General features: G+C 43.4%; 1 protein-coding gene across 7 annotated transcripts in view; it reads left to right on the forward strand.

Annotated features, from left to right (window-relative positions):
• The first annotated feature begins 248 nt into the window (after positions 1-248).
• The window catches only part of SHB (SH2 domain containing adaptor protein B), a 98,524-nt gene continuing 86,352 nt past the window's right edge, over positions 249-12,420 (forward strand). For 2 of the 7 annotated variants that reach the window (XM_075739294.1, XM_075739295.1), the window contains exon 1: positions 249-1,241. In XM_075739294.1, coding sequence (XP_075595409.1) covers positions 660-1,241 — 582 coding nt within the window. In that variant the 5' untranslated portion in view covers positions 249-659. The remainder of the gene's footprint in view (positions 1,242-12,420) is intronic. The other 5 variants (XR_012832924.1, XM_075739296.1, XR_012832925.1 and 2 more) reach the window with 3 other exon arrangements.

Genomic DNA, 12,420 nt, shown 5'->3' on the forward strand with positions numbered 1-12,420 from the left:
CGCCACAGCACCGGCCCGACAGGGTCTAACACACCCCCGCCGCGATCTTTCTGCCGTGGAGCGCAGGAAAAGGCGGTACCGACACTTCCCCACTCCCCAGGGACGCTTACTACTACTGCTGCTGCTAAAGATGATGACGCTGCACGTCCTGTCTTTCTCAAGGCTTACGAGGAATGATGAGCCCCAGAGCAGCCCCCTGCAGGGAAGCGCTCAACCAGCCTCTTTCCCGCCCCACGGCCAAAGCGGAGAGCATCGCATAGCCACCGCCCGCCGGCACCTGGCCCAGCCCCGCCCCGGCGGTGGGTGGGCCCTGGCGGCGAGGCCTGCATGCAGATGCGTCCTCCACCCCCCCAGTGCGCGCTGAGGTCAGGTGAGGCCGTGGTGCAGGGGTGGGGGAGTTGGGGCTGTGCTCGCGAGAGCCTCGGAGCCGCAGGGGAGAACGCGGAGGTACAGTGAGTGCCTGGCTCGGGCCGCGAACGGTTGCGTCCCGCTGGGAAGTCGGGGGCCTAAGCGGGGCCCTTGCAGTCGTTGGCAGCGGAAGAGCGGCGTGTGCGCCCCACTGCCCCGCTTCTCCATGCGGCTGGCGGCGGTTAGCGAGGCTGGCGCGCTGTGCACCAGGGGCAGCGCGCGGTGCTGAGAGGCCGCGGCCGGGAGAGACGATGGCCAAATGGCTGAATAAATACTTCAGCCTGGGCAATAACAAGACCAAGAGTCCCCCACAGCCTCCGCGGCCCGACTACCGAGAGAAACGCAACGGAGCCAGCAGTGCTCCCCGCCCCGACGGGCCACCGCACCTTCACCACCACACCTCGCCCGGCTTTCCACACCGCCGCCTGCGTGACGACACCGGTGACCTGCTCCGCGCCTACCGCGCCCAGAAAGACCTTGACTTCGAGGACCCTTACAGCGGGCCCGGCTCGTCCCTGCGCAAGTTGCGTGCAATGTGCCGCCCGGACTACTCCGCACCCGAGGACCTGGGCGAGGGGGCCCCAAAGGCTTTCTCCTCCTCATCGTGCTGTGCTGTGCCCCCCATCACCTGCGCAGCCAGTTCCCCCCACCTCTTTCGCAGCCACAGCGAGCGATGCCCAGCAACGCCACCCGATGTGAAATACATCTCCCCCAAGCACCGGCTTATCAAGGTCGAGAGTGGCAGTGGCAGCAGCAGTGATGGTGTAGACAAGAAGCTCAGCAAGAGGTCCAAGCAGCTGGTGACCTCTGTTCCCTCTGCCATGAAAGATAAAGTAAGTGTTGTGCTCCTGTTCCCTCCCTTGTAGACTAAGTAGTAGGACTGGGGCTATGTCAGCCCCTAGAAGGAGTCTTGGTGAGGGGACTAGCTCCTGTCTGAATGCAGCTGGAGCAGCCACTGCTCTCCACTACGCTTCATTGGGTTGCCTGGCCCTTTTTAATATCTCAGAGCAGGCAGGGCATGTGCAAGGCTGGCACAATGAAGTGGTAGGCGTCGTCTTTCAAACTCACCTCCCTTCTGATGAGGCAGGTTTGCAGGTGTGCTTAATCCTGCTCTGAGGCACAGTGCGCTGCCAACCTGATCACTGGTACTAAGGGTCCTGGGTTGGCATGCTCTTGCAGAACAGGATGTGTCTTTGAGGGGGTGCTTGGGGAGCCCTAGAGTCACTTGTGAAGCCCTGTGCTTGTTACTCAAAATTGTGGCTTCAGACCCATCGTGCATGATATGGAGTGGTCATATGTAAAAAATGTAAAATAAGTTTTAAAAAATCTGATACCATCCCGAGGCAGACTGCCTGTAGGCAGTTTGTCATGTGTGCAGTAATAATTTCTCTGCCTCCTAGTTAAGTGTCAAAGGTGTAGTAGTTCAAAGTCCTGTGTTACAACAGCACCACAACTTCCATGATGACTGTTTCCAACTGGCAGGTACCTCAAGCAAACTCTTTACTTGCTCAGTTGTAAATGTGTTCCTATCTTTCACTGATCATTCTTTACAAATATTAACAAAATGCTATAGACAGCGCTAGAAAGTGCTGGGCTCAGGGGCTTGGGTTACAGCTGGGAAGCTTTGTAGAGCGAAGTAGTGTTAATTATTTTGTAACCACAGCACATATCCCTCCACCTCTGTTGGTTTTGTGAATATAGTTGATTTTTTTCATATATTGGAAATTAATATTTCTCCATTTTGTAAATTGGCATTTACAACTTCATTGTAATAGTCACATCACAGGAATTTTAAGTATGTGCTGAATGTTATCTATTTAAATGATCTGTGTGTACATGTTTAAATATCTAACATAATTACATTGAGTGGTGACACATTTTCCATGACAACTTGATAAATTATATCCTGTCGAGGTGGAATTCCAAATAAATCAGCTTGGGATGGTGATGATACAAGATTAAAAGTCTAGAATTTATTAAGTTGCCTGTCATTTTAGGTGTAGTTCCTGAATGGAAATAACTGCTTTTATGGACGTGAATGAATAAAGTTAGCATTACAGTTGCAGTATAGTCAGTCTTTTTTTCAATGCCCTGTGTTGATACCATGTATCTGCTGTGAGGCAAATACTTTCAGCAACTGTCATACTTCAGAGAAAATAACTGCCTGAGGCAAAATACTTCCAAGTGCAATTTCTTTTTTTTTTTTTTTAAATAGGGCATGATGATTTTTTTTTAAATTATCTTTCAATTTTAGACCCTAGTGAAGCAATTTGCGAAGCAGAAACTACATCTGTTGCTAGGTAACCTGCTACCTTGTGTGGTTATAAATCTGTGTGCTGCTCCTAAGCCCTTGTTGCAGGTTCTAAAACTTGTTTTGAATAAATAGCCTATATTTATTTTTTAAAAAAAGATACAGAATATGCATGTCATAGTCACATTATCTCTGTTTCTGAGAGAGAACTATATGTGACAAGTCATAAATCTTAACATGTCTGAGAAATCAAATCATCCCTACACCTCAAAAGGTTAGTGTGCTTGCCCCCACCCACAGCAGAATTTGTTCAAATGTGTTCTTTCGTCCCAGTAATGGAAGTGAAATCTCTCTTACTTCACAGCCCTGAAATGTAAAGCCTGGCAGGTGAACCTGGTAAGCAGTGGTCAGAGTGGGCAGCAGAGAACTGCTTCTCTCCTATACCTGTTGTTCAGTGAGGATAAAAAAATGAGGAATTTAGTTAACAGAGTGTGTCTAGTTCAGTGACAAATAAAGCAAGTGGAAATAAGCTTCTGTAAGAAGGATATAGTAGAGGGGACAGTAAAGATGGTATCAAAAAAACCTAGAGGTCTGACATTCGGAAGAGTTGGTAGAAATGTTAGTAACATCAAAGTTGATAGAAACGTTAAAACCAAAATTGTGAGTAGCATAGCTTAAGTTAGTAAGTACCTTAGGAATGAAGAAAGATCTAGTTGCCGTATAAGTCTGTCATCACAGCAATCAGTTAGTGTTTAACAATCCAATAGTGTTCACTAAATGTTTGTGTTCCGTTCCAGCACCTCTGTGTTTTTCACATACAAGGATAGAGTGCTATTTTCCTTTATGTGTTAATTGAGAAGTATGGTTTTCAACAAATTCAGTGAGTAATTTTATAACTTTTGTGACTGGTCATCAGTGAAGAGTTGGCTGAAGAGCTCAGTTGTGTGTTAAACTTGAAAGAGTTACTAGAATGGGAAGAAGATTCAGGAAGGTGCTTGTTTGGTGTGACTACTTATAAAGGACAAATGGCTAAGTATGAATAATGGCAGACCGGTTAGTCAAAATTCCCAGAAGAAAATAGTTCAGGGAGTCAAAGAGATGGAGATTAAAAGCAGTGGCAGGCATGGTTCTGTTTGGCAAGATTCCAGGCATAGGTTGTAAAAGTAACCACAGAGATGTAATATATCTGGGGTTCAGGAAGCTTTGATGTGTGGAGGTAGAGGTATTGACTAAAGTTGAAGCAGACAACTCTGAATTGCCATGCATCTTTAATAGTGAGGTGACTAATCTTAATAACAGATGCCCAAGGGAGAGTCACCATTGCCAGATGTCTTTGAATTGAAATGGATGGGTGGATTTTTTTTTAATTTTTTTTTTTTTAATTTATTTTTTCAGGTAGTACAATCAGGGAGATTTTGGGACTTTAACAGTGGTGCTTATCTTCAAACAAGGTAGAGCAGGCTATGTTAGAATTCACGGCAGAAGCAGCTCAATTCCTCCAGTATCGAGGACAGGAAATTGTTGTCTTACATCTTTAGTGCTGGCCTGGGAGATGTTAACTGCTTAGCTGTCCTATAGCAGACGAATGAGCATATGCAAGCCAGAACAACATGTGGCTATATGCCAGAACAATCTGGTGGTTACTGTATTTGTGTAAGAATAAATGTGAGACTTGGGTTAACATCAAATCAATAGACAAACCACTTGGTGAACTGGGGATCTAAAAGAATGAGTTGAAGTCTTCCTGAGTGACTTTCCTCTGTCTGGCTTTGTGCAGTGTGTGTAAATTCATGAAAGTAGCAGTAGTTGAGGGTAAAGAGTCTGTATGAAAGGATACTTTGTGTATTTTTTCACCTATTGCGTGTTTTTGAACCTAGACATTTCGCTCCCTGACTTTGCAGCTGAAGAAGCTGGAACACTATTCAAAGAGCAACAGTATCCTACTCCATTGCAGGAAGCTCTTAGTATTTAAAAGCTGGGATTGTAGTGTACTTGTCCTTTAAAAGACAATTATTTCCTTACAAGGAGCATTTTGCACTCTCTCTGTGCAGTAGAGGCAGAACTGTGCAACAGTTTGCAGAAGACACTGCAGGTTGTAAGGTCCATTTCCACAGGACAGAACGTATCTGATGATGAACAAAATAGCTCTGCATAGGCAGAACTGATCCAGTGCAAAAGCATGTGAATGTTGTGTGGCAGCAGCAATCAGGCAGGAAACTGTTCATGGCAGTACAGTTGCTGACTTGATTTCCAAAGGTCTGAAAACAATGTCTATATGTGAATTCTACACTTGTATAAGAAGAAAAAGAAAGATGGGAGGAGGGAAACCCACCAAACCCCAAACTTTGTTTCCATAGGATCCACCTCAGAAGTGTGTGCTGCAGAGATCTTAATGCTAGTTAAGCATGAGGGCTAAACCTGTTTGTCTTGAAAGCTTCCCCCCCATTATGTAAGAAACAAGTACCTTTCTGACATTGCAATAGACTATGGAAATGCTTTTGAATTTTTAAGATCTTGCATAAAGGTACTCAGGCTCCATGGAACATTATTAATGTATGTATATAATGAAAACCTTTTAGTAAACATTGAGAAGATGATTGTCTTATTTCTGTATATGGAAGGTCTAAGTTTTATTTGATCTTGCAGGTGAGAACAAGTCAGGTGTATTTAACAGAATCTTGCAGCTGGTATTTTGAGGTGCACTGAGTAAACACTTGAAAGATGTCTAAGCAGTGTTGGGGTTTGATTTAAGTCAAAGTATATAATTTCTAGAGATCCTAAACTACAAATGTAACTCCATGTCTTATTCCCATGATTAATCCATTGCAGGAGGGTGTCAGGCTGCTGCTCTTTACGGTTCATTCTACTCTGAAACAGTCTCCCTCTCTGCATGTGGTTCCCATTGGCATATGGCTCTGCCTTTGAATCAAGGTCTTGGGAAAAAGATACCAGTGGCCACTGGTCTTGTGAACCTGCATGAATGGCTTGGGCAAGGCCACACATAAAGGCAGCAAGCTGCAATTTTTCTATGTATCTCATGTTGCTATAGTGCAGTTAGAAATGCATTTTTCCACATGTCAGTCTTATGATTAAGGGATTATCACAGTCTTATGAATGGGAAGATATTCAGTCATTACCTGAGTTTGTGGAGTCTCAGTGACTTTAGGGCTGTTTGAAATGATGTAGTAGGCTATTCAGTTACAAGTATGCCTGGCATCTGCAGTGTATTGCACAGCTTAGGACGATCTTAGCTCTGGGAGCCATCCACATTTTCAGACTCTTGGACACAAAGAGATACAAGCAAAGAAGGGCTATCAGGAAGGAGTATGAAGCAGTTGGACACATGGAGATTGAGGGAGGAAGTGGTAGTCTTCTGGAAGAGTATATCATGTATACCCTTGCAGTAAGCAGATATAAACTGTTGAAAGAAAGTACCTCAGTTACTGGATTCCAGTGAGAAGATTGACTTGCCCCTTCTGAACTAAGACATGCTTATTGAACTATTTACTGGAAGACTGTAACTGAACACGTCCCACATGGTCTTATTCTGAAGAAGGCTAATACTGCAGTACAAATGCCCATAAGGGCAAGGTAGTGGACCTTTTGTCCTATTTCAACCCCTTTCCATGCTATCTGTCTATCTAATATCTATAAACCACACTCAATTGGCCCCTAGTGAGCAAGAACACATGCTTGCACCACTCTTTCATACATACCCTCTCTTGCTTCACAGGAAAGACATCAAATATGTTTCCGTACTGGGCTGTCTTTCCAAATCCAAGAGATCCACACTACCCTTAATTTCTGGGCTCATTGCATGGTAGAGAGTGCTCATTCCTTTTGGACTGAGAGGGTGAGTAATACAGGATATTAGGAATGAGGTTAAAAATTCTAGGCAAAAGCTCAGAAGGGACACACTTTTCTTTCTAAAAGTGCCAATGTTTGTGTTCGTCTTTCCCTGGGGTACACCACTAGTCACTGGACTCCAACTAGACTTTGTGCCACTGGTCACCACCCTCTAGACCTCACTCTTCAGACAGATTTCAATCCACCTCATCCAGCCTATACATCAACAGTTTGTACATGAGGATCTTATGGGAAACAGTGTCAAAGGCCTTACTGAAGTCCAGGTAGACAATATCCACTGCTCTGCCCTTATCTACCAGGCCAGTTATTTGGACTTCCTGACCATAGATTTCAGTTCTAGCTGAAAAACTAACAGAACTACTCATGGCTGCAGTGGACTGGAAGTACTTGGGACATTTTCCATTGGAGGGATGGAAGGTCAGCTTTAAAACTTAATTGTTAATATTTGACTCTAAAAAAACCCCACAGTATATTTGGTCTGGATGAAAAAAACTTGCAGAGCTGCTTTGTTTCTGTAGCTGAATTATATATGTTGATGTGAAACTGTAATGCTTGAATTCTTGTGTTGTCTCCATGGAGCTTTGCAAAAATAATAGATATTGGATTATCAGTGGCTATATTCCCAAAGGATTTCAAAGCATTTCACATACTTTATGTGTGAGAGTGATAGTGACCACTGGGGGACTTCAGCCACTTACAATTTCTAACATAGTATTTCTTTATGACTGTGGACTAAAAGTTCCTGAAGGGACCTACAGGAGGACTGTGTGTGAACAGACTACCCTTGGAGAATTCAGATCTCTGCTTTTCTGAGATGTATAAAGATCTATTTTAATCTTGCAAGGTTTAAAAAAAAACATAAAACCCAAAGCAACAAAAGATAGTCTTAAATCTTCAAAGAGAAGTCAGAAGTGTCCCAAATGTAGTTTTAAAGATCAGTATGTAAAGTCTGAATAAGATTCAAACAGCCTACAGCTGTGCTACATATTCTGTGGGTAGTTTCTGCATAGGGACCTTATAAAGATTGTTTGATTGTAGCTCAGTAAAGTGGGACTGCAGAGAAAATTATGGGAGATGTTATATCCAATAGATTCTCTGCAAGTGAAGTTTTAGGGCAGTGTCTTTCATTAAAGAAAGTGCTACATTTCAGATACAACCTTTCTTTCCTAGTTTCAACCAATACTGTTCCAATAAAACAGATTCCTGGCCTGTCTTAAAGTAAGATAGTTCAGTTGGAAGCGTCTTAAAAATGATCAAGTCCAATTGTCTGACCACTTCAGCTGACCAAAAGCTAAAGCACATTGTTCAGGGCATTGTCCAAATGCCTCTAAACACTGACAGGCATGGGGCATCAGCTGTCTCTCTAGGAAGCCTGTTCCAGTGTTTGATCACCTTCTTGGTAAACAAATGGCTCCTAATGTCAAGTCTGAACCTCCCCTGATGCAGCTTTGAACCGTTCCCGCATGTCCTGCTACTGGATCCTGGGGAGAAGAGCTGAGCATCTCCCTCTTCACTTGTCAGGAAGCTGTAGAAAGCAATGAGGCCACCCCTCAGCTTTCTTTTCTTCAAAGTCCTCACCTGTTCCTTATAGGGTATTCCTTCCAGCCCTTCCGCCATCTCTTTTGCCCTCCTCTGGACATATTAGAGTACCTGAACATCCTTATTAAATTGTGAGGCCCAGAACCATAGGCAGTATTCAAGGTGAGGCCATACTATGGTTAAATACAGTGGGATAATTCCCTTTTTTGACTTGCTGGTTATGCTATGTTTGATGGCCTCCAGGATGCGGTTTGCCCTCTTGGCTGCCAGGGCACACTGCTGACTCATATCGAACTGCTGTTGACCAGCACCCCCAGATCTCTTTCTGTAGGGTGGCTCTCGAGCCATTCCTCTCCCAATTTATACTCGTGCCTGGTATTATTCAGTGTCAGGTGCACAATCTGGCATTTGGACTTGTTAAATTTCATGCCAAATTTCATACTTGTTAGATTTCACGTCTTCTGTGTAAGTCTGTGGTGGGTATAGAAAGGAGTAAATGCTTGGTTAGTATTAAATTGGGAGAACATCCTGCCAGTCAATGAGAAAGCGTTGGTCCAGCTTGCTGTGGCTTTTGTGATTTGTGACTAATTTCTCTCTGTTTCAAATTAGAGAGACATTCCTTTGCCTCCATTTCCAGTGCTCCTCTCTTGTCTCCCATACCCTGACATGTCTACATTAAAGAAATAAGCTGGTTAGCCACAGTGATTGACATGATTGCCTTACCAGAGATCTGTAGGGGATATTGAAAAATGAAAGGCTACTGCAGGCAGTTTTAAACCTGAAATTCATTTGAGAAGCTCTGCTGTGGCTGACAGACATGTGTCTTTGGTAAAGGCAGTGCAAAGTTACTGAGATTGCAGCAGCAATGAAGAAGGTGAGCTGGATGATTTGGTAAATCCTGGGAGCAATTTTTCTACTGCGAGGATTAGACAAATGACTCAGAGATAAGGATTGGAAGTCTGCAATCTAGGAGAAACTGAAAACTGCCAGATGTTCCAGAATTATAACAGGAAGGTTGAGAACTGCCTAGAACAGTTGTTGCCTTCTGTTTTGGAAAGAACAAGTGTCCCTAATGCTGCAAACAAATGCCTGCACTTCCCCACCCCCCACGCTCTTGTTATGAAGCTCACACAGGGAAAGTTTCAGTGGGATTCTTAGAGAGGTCTTTGGCTGTGGGGTGCAGTTACCAACTGTTATGTGTGACGCTACACTCTGTGAATCAATGGATAGTTGATTTGGCCTGTACATGATTGTGATGCTATGTGTATTGAAATGATTCAGGTTCACTGAACTGCACAGGTGTTGCCGACACATTTCCAGCTGGCGTTCAAGGATGATGGAAGGTATTGAAGGGAACATGGGTGCTGTTGAGTTGAGCTTGCTGTCACCGTACCTCTGAGGGTGCTTCATGGTATTTGTGTCTGCTAAATACTGAAGTCATTTTAACTGTTGATCTGGCATGGGGGAACAGATGCTGAATTGTGGCATGCAGGGAGGAGGAGATGTTGAGTGCGAATTTCACTTGAAGTCCTGAGCTGTGACATAGGGACCCTGCCTCATCAGGGAGTGATGGTTTGTCTTAGAATTGCCCAGTGTGGACTGAGTGTTGGGCTATAATGACTGTTTGCTCAATGTGACAGGCTTCAGCAAAGCTGAACGCCAGACTGGAGAGTGGGGAGTTCTGGAGTGACTTTCCACTCAGGATAATACAACTCAGTGAGTCCTGAGCTATGTGTGGGATCAAACTAATCATACAGAGTTTTCCACCACCATTGTGTTATTAGGAAAATAATGGGGGGTGCTGTGATTGGTCACTCTTTGGCACTAAGTCTAGAGAAGCCTTGTGGTAATAGACATCTGTTGCTGGCTTGATCTATCCAGGGTGTTGTACTGGTCTTCCAGCTGTAGTACAGTATCATAGAACAGCTACTCTCTTGCAGCTGGAAAGCCTGCACAGAGGGGGTCCTACCACTCTGAAGTTAGAGCATTTAGTATGTTGGAGGAGTCAACATACTCCTGTTGCTGAAGAGAAGGTGGAAGGGGGCACAAACAGTTTGCAATGGCAGCTGGAGGTGAGACTGAAACACTCTGACTTCAGAAGTGGCCAGCTGTGTGCAGGCCTCTGGGCAGAACAGCAAGATCCTGGCTGTTTTTCTTTACAGGATGATAGGGTGGAGCTACACAGCTAGGGCTCTCTGAGCCAGCAGAAGGGTGTACCTCTTTCTCTCCTCCCCTCAGCTTTTTGGTGCAGAAAGAGAAGCCATCTGACCTTACTGTTGTTCAACAGCTTGGTGTTTTATCTTTAAGAGGTTAAGTGGGCTGCAGGGATGCTCCTGGAAGGATATCACTGTATGCAGTAACCTTCCAGGTCCTAGCACTGGCGTGCCCATTACAAGCTTGCCTTGTGTGTTTTGCAGTTGGTTTACCTCTTACTGCTTCTGCATAAGTTCACCACTTAATCTCTCTATCTGTTGATTGCTATGAGGTTATATACTGAAAAAAGAGAGCTGTAGGAGAGAGGGAAGTGATCCATTGCTTTTACGTGTCTTTGCTGATTCAGTAGTGATAACTTTGACATGGTTCCAGCAGCTGACAACTTCATAGAGATGGAGACAGAAGAGAAAGCTGCATGCTGCAGATGCAATTCTACAGCAATTGCTTTTGCAATATCTGTAGATTACTATGTCACATATGAAGACCCTGGAGCATTCCTTGCAAAAGTTAAATTTGCATCTGTAAACAAGCACTAGCTTACCAAAAGTATTAGAAGGATAAATAATATTAATAGTAGAAGTGAGCTATGTCCCTATGATTAAACTTTCTTTTGTCATTGTGCTTTTGTGTTCAGCTAGCAATTCTAATTAAAGTCTTCAGACTGATAAAGCTAATAACTGTGGGAGATAAGGAGGAGGTATATTGTTTAACCTCAAAAGGTAGTAACTATGTGCATGTGGCTAAATGTTGGATAAGGCTAAACTGGATAGTGAAAGAAAAAAAAAAACAAAACCTCTACCTAAATATGAATGCGGTGTTGGAGTTTGCATGGATGGCAGAAGAAGGCAGGTGGAAAGAGTCAAAATGCTAACAGCAGATTTATTGCCTTACAGGTTCTGACTGTAAATATAAGTGAAAACTACATGGTGGATACCACATATTGCCTATGGAAGGATTTTTCTAAATTATTGAGCTAGGTCCAGAGCAGTCCATCAGTGCAGTATTTGCATGTCTTCTGTCTTCATGGGAACCGTAATATCTGTGATTGGGATCTAAATGCCTACTTAATCACATCCTCTGGTCTATGCATCTTCTGTCTCTCTGGTCTACACAACTTCTATCTGATCTTAAACAGTTACTGTAGTCTACCAGTTTTATTTAGGTATTTAGGTTTTCTTGTTACATATGTTGAAATGATTTGTAAAGTTCTGAAATCTACATTATATGTATGTACATACAAATACATGATAAATATATAACATATATTTATCATTATTATGTGTTATTTTATATACATAACATGCATATTGCTGAGAAACAAGTTGTGGACCTTTTCTCTTTGGAGACTTTCAAAACTTGTGCGGGCAAGAACCTGAACAACCTGGTCTAGCTTGCATAATACCCCTGCTTTGAGCAGAAAAGCAATTTAATTGTCTTCAGAGATCTCATGGAACCTAAGTCTTAGTGTAACAACTGTGATCAAAAACTGCCTTGTAGTCTGAGTGTTACTGGCAGACCTATGTTAATACAGAGCATTCCTGTAAGAACAGTAGTGCAAGGTGAATCTGTGCATAAGTGAATGTGGAATTGGTCTGACAATAGTCTCTAAAGCCTACAAGCATACCTTCTGCAAAAGCATGAACGAATTAATAGGGCTTTGTTCAGATCAAGTGCACGTGTATACAGTTGGGCATGGCTGGGTGAGTCAATGGGAGAGAATGGTATTGTGAGGACACTAAAGCAGGGCTGAATACTGGTGCTGATCAGCAACAGGGAATGAGTTATGCTTGCTTCTATAGATTGTCCTCTGAATTTTCACATGAGTGTGTGCAGGAGCTGGGTTAGTTAAGTCTGCACATGAACATGAAAGTACTGAGAACTAAGCATAGCTAAAGCTACACAGTTTTGTTTCAACAGTTGGCCACCATAAATCCAGCTTTCTTACTATTGCTTGATAGCACAGATATTTTCTGCAGCCTTTCCTTCAAAACTGCTCAGATAAGGCAAGAGGTCTGTACTACTCTTTTTTACATATCCAACTTAAGGCAAAGCAAGCAAACTGTTGACATTAGGATTAGTCAAATGTAATGTATATGTGGAAGTGAAACCTTCTACAGACAGAATAAGATTATGCATATTAT

The sequence above is a fragment of the Balearica regulorum genome, chromosome Z, assembly GCF_011004875.1.
Source record: "Balearica regulorum gibbericeps isolate bBalReg1 chromosome Z, bBalReg1.pri, whole genome shotgun sequence".
NCBI lineage: Eukaryota > Metazoa > Chordata > Aves > Gruiformes > Gruidae > Balearica > Balearica regulorum.